Here is a 14,181-nt window from a genome sequence, read left to right on the forward strand (position 1 = left end):
GGAATTTTGTTGTGTTACTTTTTGAAATGACCCTTCTTTGTGGCATATCTCGGTGAGCAAATTGGCATAAGTCTAGTGAGTCAAGTCAAACTCCTGAACCCTCCAGGGTCTGACTGCACATCACCTCTCTGTCTTTCTCACTGTTTCCAACTTTCTGAACACACTGCATTCCAACCATATCCAGCTTGTACTTGCTCTGAAATCATACTCTCTGCTTTCGTGAATCTGAACCTTTGCTCATGAGGCCCCTTAGTCTGGAATGGCCTCGCTTTCATTTTCAGTGATTCCTTCTCATCTTTCACAAGTCCATTAAACGCCCCCTCTTACAGGAAGGCTTCCTGATTCTCACCACCAAGGAATAATGACTCTTTCCTCTGTGCTCCTACCATCTTATCTGTTTCTCCATTTTCCAATGACAATATTACGTCTAGAATTGTAGCTAGTCTGTGTCTATCTTCCCACAGACTATGAGCTTTGAAAGGAGAGGGGCTGTGTAGGTTTATTACTGTGCCTTCCAGGCCTGGCATTAGGCCTGGCATAGAGTAGACACTGAGGAAAAGTTTACTGAGTTGTTCTATTCTTAAAAGCATACATAATTTTCAAAGAATTAGAGTGCAACTCACAGTATAGGGTTAAAGAATCACCATGAATAGCATTACTTACCACTTATTAAGTGCCTACTGTATGCTAGATGTTCTCACACTTACCTTTTAATTCTCACAACAGTCTTATCCATATGGATATGATTATCCTGCCCATTTGACAGGTGAGGCAACTGAAGCTCAAAGAGTGGAAGTGCCTTGCTCAAGGTCCCATATTAAATTACTGGACCCAGGTCTCCTGGTTCCATGGCCAGGCTCTCTCCATGGCCCCTGGCTGCCTCATTGAGGCTTTACACTGGCAGCACCCCAAAGGAGCAGCTGATAAGGGCATCCCATTGTTAGACTGTCTCCTAAAACTGTCTATCATATGATATACTTCAAGGGCTTCCATCTCTACTTACCAAGAAGGATCTGTCATTACGTCTCGGCCATCAAAGGAATATATTGGAACATGTGTATTGAACTGACCTCCATGGCCAGAAAAAATTGAGTCCCAATTATCAAAAAGTACTTGGCCCTATGGAGACGAAATGCCATGTTAGAATCATTATACAAACAGCCTGAAAATATTTATCCATTCTTCAAGGCCCAGAAGTCCCTAACCCCAATCCCAGATCCTGGACAGAGTGAGAACTCAGGAAATACTTGTGGTTTGATTTTATAATCTTTCCTTGAACCCTTTTGGCTTTACGGTCTCATTTCTTGAGGTAATTTCTTTTACTATATGTGTATAAAGTCTCCTCCCTATCAAAAGTGTGTTTTAGGTTTTTATCATTGCTATTTTTTTTTTTGGAGTACGCGGGCCTCTCACTGTTGTGGCCTCTCCCGTTGCGGAGCACAGGCTCCTGACGCGCAGGCTCAGTGCCCATGGCTCACGGGCCCAGCCACTCCGCGGCATGTGGGATCTTCCCGGACTGGGGCACGAACCCGCGTCCCCTGCATCGGCAGGCGGACTCTCAACCACTTCGCCACCAGAGAAGCCCTATCATTGCTATTTTAAACGTATATACTGAGCTTCGAATTTGTGCCAAGCCTTGTGCTAACCTACAAGTGGATGATGTGGAGATGAACTTCTTACTCCTTTTCCTTCGGTTATTTGTATTCCAAGAATACAGTCTAAGTGGATGAATGTGGTGGAACAGAACCTTGGAAGATGGGATGGGAAGTGCTGGGTGTGGGGTCAGGATGGACTTGCCAGCCTCAAGGTTCCAAACTGGAGTACTGGGGTTCACAGGGACCAAAGGGTCTCGAAGCACCTTTGAGGTCTGGTTAGGGGTCAGGACCCAGGATGTGTGTGAGCAGCAACAGAGCTGCCCCTTGTAGCCTTAAAGAAGTAGGCTATTTCCATGGTATAACTGAGGGATGATGCGGGGCCCTGCCTTGCCAGTGAATGAGGGCAGAGAAATATCTGAGGGTACCAAACCAGGGTGCAGGACAGAGTGGCTCTGCTTTGGGACCAGTGCTCACCAGTTGTTCTCTGGTGCCACTCAGCCAGTGCTCTACAGAAGGCATCCTCAGGTGGAACCAAGAGGGGGTCAAGGAAACTAATTCCAGTTTGTAGTGACTTTGAGTAAACTGCTTTCTCCCTGTGAGCCTCAGTTTCCTCAACTGACAAACAGAAAAGAATAACTCCCATTTTTATCGGGTGTATCTATTAAGATAATGGATATGAAGTGCATTGTAAACAAACACAAAAGCTATATAAATGAAAGAGGTCATTACTATCCCTCCTGTCTGCTCCAAGGGTCATAAACCATCCAAACAGGAAGGGCCATTGTAAATATAAGGCAACCGAGGTCCAGAGAGGGAAAGTAACCACCCAAAGTCACACAGCTAATCAGGGCCTTGAAACAACATACTTCTGATGATGTCAGGAGTGGCAACTGCCTCTAGTCCCCGTGGAAACCAGTCCATCCAGGAAGCAATGGGAACGATATTTATTCTTACCTTAAGGTTCACTATTGGAAGGCTATATCTCTCTGCTTTCCTCACAACTGTAGAGAGATCTTGCAGATGGGAGGATAAGAATGCTTCGTAGGTGGACAACAGTCCTGCTGCCCTGGCCTGCTGGAAGCACTGAAAATCAGCTCGAATGTCCCCAGAAAATGGCGTGTTCAGAGCGACCAAGTGTAGCTGAAAAAAGTGAGAGAAAAGACAGTGCAGTTGAAGAATTAAAGCAAACTCCAACCCCCATAACCATCACATGTTCCTAATAAGATCCCAGACTTGCTGCAATGGAAAGCACGCTGGAGGTCACCTTACTCAACCTCTACCTGACATTGGAATTCTAGCCCCTGCTGGACCATCTCCAGGGAAGGAGAGCTCAGGTCTCCCAAAGCAGCCTGCGTCAGCAATCTGAACAGCTCTAAATAGTAGAAATTTCTTCCATATATGAGGAAAACAAAACAAAATAAAGCACTTCAGAGATCTCAATCCAGCCTGCAGGCAGGCCATCTGTGGGTCTGCCCCTCATTGAGTTTCTAGGAGGTTTTTAAGCTGGCTTTGGTCCTAGATCTCAGAGCTACATCAAGCTATCTGCCTCCTGCCCTTTCTTCCACCTCCTGAGTAGGCCTGGGGCTGATCATGAGGGACCAGAGGGAAAAGGCATTGAAAGGAGAAGGTCATGACATTTATTACTAAGACTGCTGGGATAGACCCTTTTGGAAACTAGGGGTCATACAGTAATTCTAGCCTCACACTCCTGCCACCTTCGTCAGGAGCCCAAATAAAAGCCATTCCATAATCTGCTTTCTCCCACTCTTTCTCTCCCCAAACCCAGCCTTCTTTTGCGGCCCTCTCTCCCAGCCCTTTCTGTTGTACCCTCGGAATTATACTCCAGACTCAATACTCAAGGGGTAGTCATCTCCTTCCTCAATCTCATGTCAGGAATAACTTTTATCTCATTAGCATAGAGCTGGTGCAGGACCCGGGCCCATGTCGCCAGAAAAGGAAAATATTGTTAAATATCTTAAACACATCTTCCTCCCTCTTATGTGTCTGAAGACTGTGGCACCCAAGGGAAGAGGCCCTATGGTCTCATCACCTTTCTGCTGCTGTGTTCCTGGGGGCTACACCCAAGGGCAGTCGCAAGAGGCCCTGATGGACTGCGCTTCCCTGATACCAGGGGACACCTAGGAAAGGGGCAGTGGTGAGTGCAGGTCTCCCTGCCACACCTCTAACCCCACCACCTCCACCTCTCCTTCTTTAAGGAGATGCACAGAGAAATGTCTGCAATGATGGCTGCTTCTGAATGATGAGATTGGGGGCTTTTATGTTCTCATGTTTCTATACCTTTAACCGCTGGAACATTTCTATCATGAATAGATATCATTTTTATGAAGACAGTGACATTTCCACAACCAAACATTAAAATGGCTTTTTGAAGATGGTTGTAGTTGTGTAAAATTATAAGTGATTTACTATTTTCTTTCCCCTTCTTTTTTTTTTCTGGCCGTGTTGGGTCTTCACTGCTGCGCACTGGCTCTCTCTAGTTGCAGCAAGCGGGGGCTGCTCTTCGTTGCGGTGCGTGGGCTTCTCCTTGTGGTGGCTTCTCTTGTTGTGGAGCATGGGCTCTAGGTGCGTGGGCTTCAGTAGTTGCAGCACACGGGCTCCGTAGTTGCAGCACATGGGCTCTGTAGTTGCAGCACATGGGCTTAGTTGCTCTGCGACATGTGGGATCTTCCTGGACCAGGGATCCAACCCGGGTCCCCTGCATTGGCAAGTGTATTCTTAACCACTGCACCACCAGGAAAGTCCCCTTCCCCATTCTTTTTATTCATTGTCCAAATTTTCTACAACGAATATGTATTGCCTTAGAATTTATAAAAAAATTTTGTAGCTACTGCCCTAACGTCTCCCCTCATAACTAAGCTTTTTGAAGGGTTACCTATACTTGCTTCTCTATTTCCTCACCTCCCATCTACTCTGCAACCAACTAGAATCTTGTTGGCATCTCTCGATGCTACAGAAATGCTTTTCTCTAGTTTCTCAATTTGAACAACACCTTTTAGTTCTTTCAGTGGGCCTCTTGGCAGCATTTGACACTGCTGGCTTCTATCTTGTTTGGCATTCTTTCTTCCTCTCTGGCGATGGCTTCCCAGTTTCCTTCTCGTATGTCTTCCATCAGTTCCTTTTTGTTTTTGCTCCTCGCAATCCGATCTCTTCTCACCACATAGGTTCTCTTTTGGGAATCCTACCATCCCCAAGACAATTTCCATAGCTCTGCTGAAAACTCCCAAGTCTGTATCTCCAGACCAGACCCACTGAAGGGTTGCAGACCTTCTGATCCTGCTTCCTCCTGCTGCTCTCCACTCAGATATCCTACAGGTACTGCAGGCTCACCAGGCCCTACATCAGTTCCTGCTCGGTGGATGGCAGCACTAAAGGAAATGTGTTTCTGGTGTCCACCAAGTCTATGCCTTCTTCTTTGAAAGTGTCCCCACAATACTTGCTAAACAGAGTGGCCTCAGGCCATTCAATTTCATTCTCTTGGCTGCTCTATTTTTTTGTTTTTACATTAAAAAAAAATTGGGATATAGCTGCTCCACAATGCTGTGCTAGCCTCTGCTGCACAACGAAGTGAACCAGCCATGTATACACATATCTGCTCCCTCCTGGACCCCACTCCCACCCGCCTCCCATCCCACCTACCTAGGTCACCACAGAGCACTGAGCCGAGCTCCCCTCACTACACAGCAGGCTCCCACCAGCCATCTATTTTACACATGGCAGTGCACATACATCAATCCCAATCTCCCAATTCATCCCCTCCACCCCTTGTGTCTACACATCCACATCTGCATCTCCATTCCTCTCTTGGCTACTCTTTTTTTTTTTTTTAATAAATTTATTTATTTTTGGCGGCGTTGGGTCTTTGTTGCTACGCACGGGCTCTTTCTAGTTGTGGCGAGCGGGGCCTCCTCTTTGTTGCGGTGTGCGGGCTTCTCATTGTGGTGGCTTCTCTTGTTGCAGAGCACGGGCTCTAGGCATATGGGCTTCAGTAGTTGTAGCACACGGGCTCAGTAGTCGTGGCACGCAGGCTCAGTAGTTGTGGTGCATGGGCTTAGTTGCTCCACAGCATGTGGGATCTTCCTGGACCAGGGCTTGAACCCGTGTCTCCTGCATTGACAGGCAGATTCTTAACCACTGCACCACCAGGGAAGTCCCTTGGCTACTCTTGATTTGACTGGGAGTAGGCAACTGACCCATGTAGACTACCTCTCCCAAGACTGAGGTGGTATTGAGCTCTGCAGCCGTAAGATCCCATAGAGTTGAGGCCAGGATCAGTGCCATGGCAACCCAAGGCTGTGTGCAAGCTTTGCAGATGTAACCTATGTCTGTGTGCTGGGGTGAGGGTGGAGGGGAAGCAGGAGGAAAGACCTTTGCAGAGGCTGGTCTGTAGAGATACTAATAGCAGGAACAAGAGTCCACAGGCCCTGTTGTACTTCCTGCAATTGAGTTCCATGAGGTTCCTGCAATTATCTGAATAAAATCTTCATTTAAGCTAGTGAAGAAATAGAGTGAGAGTTTCAGATCTAAGCAACAAAATGATCCCTGGAAAAAAAAATCTATCACCACTCAGTTACCCAAGCAGAAACCTGGGCATCATTCCTGATCGCCCTCATCCTCACTGCCCCATACCCAACCAATGACCAAATTGTCACTCCTGCCTCCTTAATTTCTCTCCCATCTGCCCACTTTTCTACATGTTCACTGCTGTGATCCTAGTTCAGATAATACAGTAACTACTTAACTGTCTTTGGGTCCCTGGTCCTGTGCCCTCTAATCCATTTGTACATTATAAGCAAGGTAATTTCTCTGATGCCCTTCTCTTATTTACCCTTGTCTTCCTTAAAATCCTTCTTTGTTCCCCCACTGCCCAGTGGAAAAGGCCAAAGCCCTTGGCTTGGCTTTCAGGTCCTTGATGACTGACCTTGCCCTATGCAGACTATACACTTTTCCTTTCCCTGCCTTGAACTCTACTCCTTCAGCAAGACTGAAATACTTGGAATTAGAGAAATGTACAGCACTTGCCCTTGCCTGCCTCTGTTCCATACTCCCTCTGCCTGGAACTCCCATTCCCCTCCCCTTACCTGGCTCTCCCCTGTTCTCAACTGTCCTTCAGGTCGTGATTTAAAGGTCACCTCCTCCAAAGAAGGCAGACTTCTTTGACCTTCCTAACACTCCCAGTACCCTGTGTTTGCCTCACCCAAACGACTTCTCACACTGTATTGGAATTACCTATTTTTTATTTGCCTGTCTGGCTAGTCTATACGCATCTTGAGGGCAGGAACTGTGTGCCAAGCATGGGGCCTGGCACATGACAGACACACTTTTGGCATCTGTACAGTAAATGCATGAATTGTACTTACTGCAGGTCTTTCATAATTAACACTTGAAATAGACGCCAGTGGAAGCTGAAGGTGATGAGACTGTCAGGTAAAAAAGGAAAAAAAAAAACAGTCCTGAATATGCATTCAATCTGTTCTTCACCGTACATTAAGGTACAAGTGCAATGTTTCTTGAAAAGCTGCTTTAAACAGTTTGTCATGGTCTTTGGACCACTCTTAACTGTGAAGAGTTTCACAGATGAATGAAAAATTATCCTCGGAAAGGGAGTGGATATTCTCAAGACTTTTAGAAAGAGTGCTGAATCAAGGAAGAAGTCCATGTTTTACAACCAACTCATTCACTTAATAGAGCAAGGCACCTCTTGAGAGCCTCAGCTTCCTCACCTGCGAAGTGGGAATGCTATCACCTGCCTCAAAGGGTAGCTGTAAGGTTAAAATAGTGGACAACGCAAGCTGCTGGTGTTCTTATCAGGCAAGGAAGTCTCAGTGTCAAATATTAAAGGGCTCTTCTACATTGCTTATGCCAACCGTGTTTTCACAGATCAATAAACTGAGGCCAAGAGAAGGGAATTCCCTTGCCCAAGAGGATTCAGCTACGACATGGGAATGGCAGGTCTCCAGCGTCTGGGTCCAGCTCCCCCTCCAGCTGTTGTGAGAACGTTCTGTTGGCACTTGGTAATTTTGGGGCTTCTGCCAGATAGTGAACCATGCAGAGCTGGCTGTCCAGAGTCTGGAGAGCTTGATACTGGATGCCGAGGGGATTCAGCAAGTGCTGGTGAGTGAAGGAGTTAGAGGTAAGGCAGGGAAACGACTCACATTGCTGGAAAGCGCAGGGGGGGGTGGGCTGTCATCCGGAATGGGGATCAGTTCTCCCAGCTTTAAGGAAAAGAGTACGTTGAAAATGAAACATCAACTAGAAATTGTTCGCCTATTTTCAAATCAGAAAAATGGCATTTACAGGAGTAGAATGTTATTTTTACAGGGTACTTGGAGGCAGTTTGTTAAAGAATTACCTGTAATTTTTTCCAACCATCTCTGACACGAATGAAAAACTCGGTGCTGTCCTTCAGGTAGATGAATGTCCCTTCTATGACCAAATGGGCTTTCTGCAACATGTCAGCCATGTTGCTAAATGCTGTAACCTGTCAGGTAATTTTAAATTGCAAACATTGCGGTGATCATCACAGCGATGGCACAATTTGAAAAACTGGCCTCTCTGTAAAGTCAAGTATGAGCCATCGCCTCACAGCCAGTGGAAAGGCTTTCTTTCCAATAAAACAAAAACATGCATTACCTGAAACACAAATCTCAATTACAATAAACAAATTAAGACAAAGAAGATAGTATCCTGAGAGTTCAAAGACATTTAAAAACTGTTAGCAGAGTTGACTCTGTTGGATGTTGGTACTGGCAAAATCATGGGTAAGTTTTGCCACTTCCATTGGTGTGAGCTGCACCATGGCACCAACATCGTTACATGTGCTTTGTTAGCTCATGCTGCTCCAAATTTCTTTTCATTTGGAGTAAGAAATGTATGCAAGTGAGTTACTCTACCCACGTCCTAAATCTTTTTTGCCTGGCTGGGTAGTTCCAGTATTAAATACACAGCAGAAAATGGGGGTCTGTAACTTCTCTGTCTAGAAAATTGCCAAAGATCAGACAGCCATCTCGGCCTATCCAGGCACAGGCATAAAAGCTGGAAAAATCTATCGAGAAGTATCAAGCCTCAAAGAAATATCAACCTTTTCAACTGAGAAAGATTATAAAAACTTAATTTTCACCTTGCTTTGAAGATGACTTTGTGATTAAAATGACTACTCAGGCATCCCCCAAAGGTACCCAATATCGAAATTCCATCTACTGTTGGACAGTTCTTCATCTGGCAGCCCAAATTTCCAAATAAAATCTATCAAAGACCAAAGAGCATTCCTAGGACTCCTGACATCCTAATGAGGTATTTGTCCCTCTTTCTATGCATCACAATAACCTCTGTGTGCCATATCCTGCTCCAATGATCTGCAGGGTAACAAGGTACAAGAGACATCCTCTGGTAGAATGGAGAAGGCTGCATTACCCAGGGGAAATGTAACCAGCACAGGGCCTCCTGTGATGTTGTTTACGGTCTTGTGCCTGTGTTTTTTGATGTAATATGATTGGCTCTTGTTACAGTTTAGTCAATTAACGATTGGAAAGGTGGAACTTAAATCATAAATGATTTTGTAGTCTGTATCTTTTTACTTAATAAGTCATCCAAAGAGATAATAAATACGCTGTTTGTGAAATTATACCATTTCTATTGTCATGGAGGCCTAACTCCAACAGAGAAGGTGTGCCAGCCCCTAAACACTGCAGCCAAAGTTCTAAGGAAACCCATCCAAAGCAGAAGGATGAAGACACACTGATGATAATACTGACCAGGTTCCTGGATCCGGGAAGCCCTGGCTGTCCTGGAGGGCCAGGTGGGCCTGGAATGGCCACAGCTAAGACAAAGCAGAAAAGAGAAGTTACAAAAAAGCATACTGTCTGCAAAATGCCTCCGACGTTCAGCTGGTCACCGAGGGGAGCGTTCACCACCCCACTCACAGTGCTGCAAAGTGTTGCACCTCGTAGCCGAATCTTAGGAGCTCTGTGCCCAGCATATGACTCAGCCACATTGACTGGTTTGGGGGAGAACTGAGATTCTTGACTGTAGCCCTGGATGAAGGCATGCCTAAGACTTTCCAGTTTTATAAGTGAATAAATTCCTGTTGTTTCAATTGTTTGTGTAAGTCAGTCTGAGTTGAATTTTCTGTCACTTGCATCCAAAAATGCTCTGACTCATACAACTTATTTCTCCCAAGAGACAAACAGGTAATTACTGAACAGAGGAAGCAGGCTCAGAAAGAAGAAGAGAAGGTGCTGGGCTACAGGGGGACAGGGTAGGCCAGTGACAGGGGCCCTGGCCGTCCAGCCAGGAGACTCAAGTTCCTGATTTGTCAGTTCTCAGCTGTGTGATCTTGGGGAAACAACAAGCTCTCTGAACCCCAGCTTCTTCATCGGTGAAATGTAAACAGATATGTCTTCACAAGCCTGTGTTGAGAACTGAGAAGAACACAAACTAGGAATGTGCTTTGCAAATTGTATAGCATCCAACCAGAGATTCTTACCTTTTGAGGAGTCAAAATGCCCTTAAAAATCAAATCAAGGCTATTGCCCTCTCCCCTAGAAAAATGCACATATGCATATCTGCAAGTGCGCGCGCGCACACACACACACACACACACACACACACACTTCTACTTAGAATGTTAGTGGGAAGATAGCTCCCTGAGGCACATCTTTGAATTTTCTAGGAGTTTATGGCTCCCAAATGAAGAGTCCTTACTTTAGGCAAACATAAAGAAATGTTATTGTAGCAATTCCGCTGCTCTCCTTCTACCTCTCTGATCTCTAATTCCCCCCAGAATCTGCAAAACTCTTGGTAGAGTTAAGGATGTTTGTACAAGTCCCAGTAAAATCACTGTATGAGATTTTTGAGGTCACTGCAAATAAGCCTGTAGTCTGACACAGAACCTGAAAATTCATACACAGGTGATGAATGTCTAGTGGAGACAAAGTCTGAGGACTTGGATTTGGACCCCAGCTATGCCTCTTCCTAGGATTTATGACCTTGAGTCAGACTCAACCTCTCTGAGCTTTGGTGCCTTCAGCCATAAAATGAGTTTTATAATCTTATGCATTTCATCTCCCTCCTGGGGTTGCTGTTAAGATTAAATGGGATAGGGGCTTCCCAGGTGGCGCAGTGGATAAGAATCCGCCTGCCAATGCAGGGGACACGGGTTCAGTCCCTGGTCCGGGAGGATCCCATGTGCCACGGAGCAACTAAGCCCATGCGCCACAACTACTGAGCCTGCGCTCTAGAGCCCGTGAGCCACAACTACTGAGTCCACGTGCCACAACTACTAAAAGAGCCCGCGCACCTAGAGCCTGTGCTCCACAACAAGAGAAGCCACTGAGATGAGAAGCCTGTGCACCACAATGAAGAGTAGCCCACGCTCGCCACAAATAGAGAAAGCCCAGGCACAGCAACAAAGACCCAGCACAGCCAAAAATAAGTAAATTTTAAAAACAAATTAAAAATTAAAAAAAAAGATAAAATGGGATAATGGATATGGGAGTGTTTTGTAAACTGTGAATTGCTATATATTATATGAAGGGTAATCCTTTTCAATAGAGCAAGGAGTCCTAGGGCCCCCTAGTTTAGGGCTACTATGGACAACATAGTCTCTGAATCTTGTACTCACCCTGCAATGCCCCTCCACTCCTTGCAATTCCTATGTATCCCTCAAGGTTGTATAGGCACCTATGGTTTTATCCACCCAGCACCTTCTCTCTTTACAGGACCAGCATCCTCACTTGCTCCTGAGATCTTCCCCTTCACCTCTATGACCATTGAGGTCCAGAAGGAGCTGTCATGGTCTCATGTGATCCCACCTCCTGGCCACAGATGACTGGTCCAAGGTTGGGCATCTGGCCCAAGACAGGTCAGTCAGTGTCCTTCCCCAGAACACCCCCACCCCAGGGCTTTTCAAACTAAAACTGAGAAACAAGGTCAAGATTTCTAGATGACGGTGGAAGCTGTAGGTTGTCGGTATTTCTCGCCATGCAGAGGATATGGTCTATGGCGAAGAAGCGTGATGCTGCAGTCAGAGAGCAGCTGAGCAAGAGATGGCCAGAGAATCCTCGCAGGGACTGAATCTCTGGTTCTGGCTGCACCTGAAGTCTCACTGCATGCCTGCCCCGCTACAGATTGATTGTTCACACCCTCCTGCACATCCAATAAGTTTCCCTATGCACTTGAGCTAGTTTGAGTTCCATTTCTGTCACTTGCCCCAAAGTCACCTCCTGTGTAAAGTTCTCCCGGATGCCCCAGACATTGTAGGTCTCCTCCCAGGTGTGCTTCAACCACAGCTGGCTCATGCCAACCCAAACAACAAAAAATGATGCATTCATGCTATTATTGCTGCTGCTGTTATTTTCCACCATGGCACAGTGGAAAGAACACAGGCTTCGGAGCTACTCTGATCTGGGTCCTAATCCCATTCATGCCACTTATTAGCTGTGTGACCTTGGAAAGGTTCCTAAACATCTCTGGGTCTCACTTTCCTCCTCTGTAAAATGTGGATGCTAATACTTTCCTTGAAAGGCTTTCTGAGAATCCAGTAAGATAATGTAGTAGAGTGACCGGCAGAGTGCCCGGCACTTGGTAAGTACTTGATAAATGGAGATTTTCTTCTATTTCACCCATTTTTCATTTGAGGAAGTGAGGTACCAAGGGGTGAAATTTTTACATAGAAGGGTAGAATCAATGCTGGTCCTCAAGTCCCTTAAGGCCCAGGCATTGACAAAGCAGCCAGGAAGCTTCCACCCACACATGAAAAGATGTTCATCATTATTAGTCTTTAGGGAAATGCAAACCAAAACCACAATGAGATATCACTTCACATGAATGAATGATGACTAGAATAAAAAAGATATGATAATAACAAATGTTGTTGACAATGAGGAGAAATTGGAACCTTTTGTACACTGCTAGTGGGAATGCAACATGTTGCAGTCACTTTGGAAAACAGTCTGGTGGTTCCTCCAAAAGTAGAGTAACCATGTATATGACCCAGCGATTCCACTCCTGGGCATTATACTCAAGAGAACCGAAAACATACGTTCACACAAAAAGTTGTACACAAATGTTCACAACAGCACTATTCATAGTAGCCAAAAAGTGGGAACAACTCAAGTGTTCATCAGCTGCTGAAAAGATAAACAAAATGTGGTCTATCCATACAATGGAATATTATTCAGCCATAAGAAGGAATGAAGTACTGATACATGCTACAACATGGGGGAACTTTGAAAACATTATGCTAAGGGAAAGAAGCCAGTCACAAAAGGTCACATATTTTGTGATTCCATTGATAAGAAATGTCCAGAATAGGCAAATCCATAGAGACAGAAAGTAGATTCATCGTTTCCAAGATCAGGGGAAGATCAGGAAAAAGAGGAGAGACTGCTAATTGGTACAGGGGTCCTATGTAAGGTGATGATAATGTTCTGGAATTAGAGAGAGGTGATGGCTGCCCAACCTTGTGAATATATTAGAAACCTTTAAACTGTGCGCTCTAAATGGGTGAATTCTATGGCATGCAAATTATATCTCAATTTAAAAAGAAAAACGAAAGGAAAGAAGGCTCCATCCAGGAAACAGCCCTCTGTCGGATAGTGTGGCTCTGACATGCCACCCAGGTGTGGTGACGCTGGGCACCACTCACAGTACTGACCTGCTCCTAGGATAGCCGGAGGTCCTGGTGGCCCCGGGGGTCCCTGTGGCCCAGGGGAACCAGGTCTCCCAAAGCCAGGTGGCCCAGGCAGGCCAGGAGCACCTGGGGGTCCCTGGGGCCCGATGATGGTCTCCCCTTTCTGGCCCTGTCAAGTGCACAGTAACGAAGAGAGAAAGCACCATTAGTCACTAGAGGTCCCATCTGTTCTTTTTGTCAGGACATTGATAAGAAGTCAGTAAACACCCTCTATTGTTATCATCATCCTCAATCCTGGCACAAGCCAGGAGGTGGAAGACCTAAAGAGCGGTGGCCCAGTCGTTATGTTGAATGACAGCAGAGAAGCCTAGGGAGCCCTGGACTCAGAAGGGCCCCTGGAGCTCATCTAGTCCAGCCTCGGCATTTCAGAGATGGAGAAACAGAGGCCTAGAGAGGGGCAGGGCTTGCCCGAGGTCCCAAAGCAAATCAGCAGCCGAGCTGGAAGGAGAACCCTGGTCTCCTGGCTTTGCTCGGTCTATGCTCATGGCGAGTTCCAGGTCCAGAATTTGCTCCTGGTCCCTGAGGGTCAATGATCTGATCATAATCTCAGTGGAGGCATAATTTGAACTTCTCTTTTGTGATCTGGAGAAACTTCTCATCCTAAGAAGACCAAGCCGATCTACGGGCTCCTTCTTTGATGAAATTTCAGAAGAATCAAATAGCCCCCTAAAAACATCTCCCTCACCTTCCCTTCTGCCTCTGTTATCTGATGTGTTTACCATTAACAACTCTTTGTGCTGAGTTTTCCACCGCTGATGTGAATAAGGCACGGTGGTGGGTTACCTGGAAGCAACCTGCGTGCATGTGGCCTTGGCTAGCTCCCTTTCCTCTGTGGCCTCTGCCAGGTTCCCCACCTGTTAGCAAGTATGGGGGAGA

General features: G+C 46.0%; 1 protein-coding gene across 1 annotated transcript in view; it reads right to left on the reverse strand.

Annotated features, from left to right (window-relative positions):
- COL15A1 (collagen type XV alpha 1 chain) overlaps window positions 1-14,181 on the reverse strand; it is a 153,518-nt gene that overhangs the window by 1,095 nt on the left and 138,242 nt on the right. The window contains exons 34-40 of the mRNA XM_024734426.1: window positions 13,270-13,414; window positions 9,368-9,432; window positions 7,966-8,094; window positions 7,769-7,828; window positions 6,974-7,033; window positions 2,550-2,735; window positions 1,004-1,119 (exon numbers count right to left, since the gene is read on the reverse strand). Coding sequence (XP_024590194.1) covers window positions 1,004-1,119; window positions 2,550-2,735; window positions 6,974-7,033; window positions 7,769-7,828; window positions 7,966-8,094; window positions 9,368-9,432; window positions 13,270-13,414 — 761 coding nt within the window. The remainder of the gene's footprint in view (window positions 1-1,003; window positions 1,120-2,549; window positions 2,736-6,973; window positions 7,034-7,768; window positions 7,829-7,965; window positions 8,095-9,367; window positions 9,433-13,269; window positions 13,415-14,181) is intronic.

This window comes from Neophocaena asiaeorientalis, unplaced genomic scaffold (genome assembly GCF_003031525.2).
Source record: "Neophocaena asiaeorientalis asiaeorientalis breed wild unplaced genomic scaffold, Neophocaena_asiaeorientalis_V1.1 scaffold192, whole genome shotgun sequence".
Taxonomy (NCBI): Eukaryota; Metazoa; Chordata; class Mammalia; order Artiodactyla; family Phocoenidae; genus Neophocaena; species Neophocaena asiaeorientalis.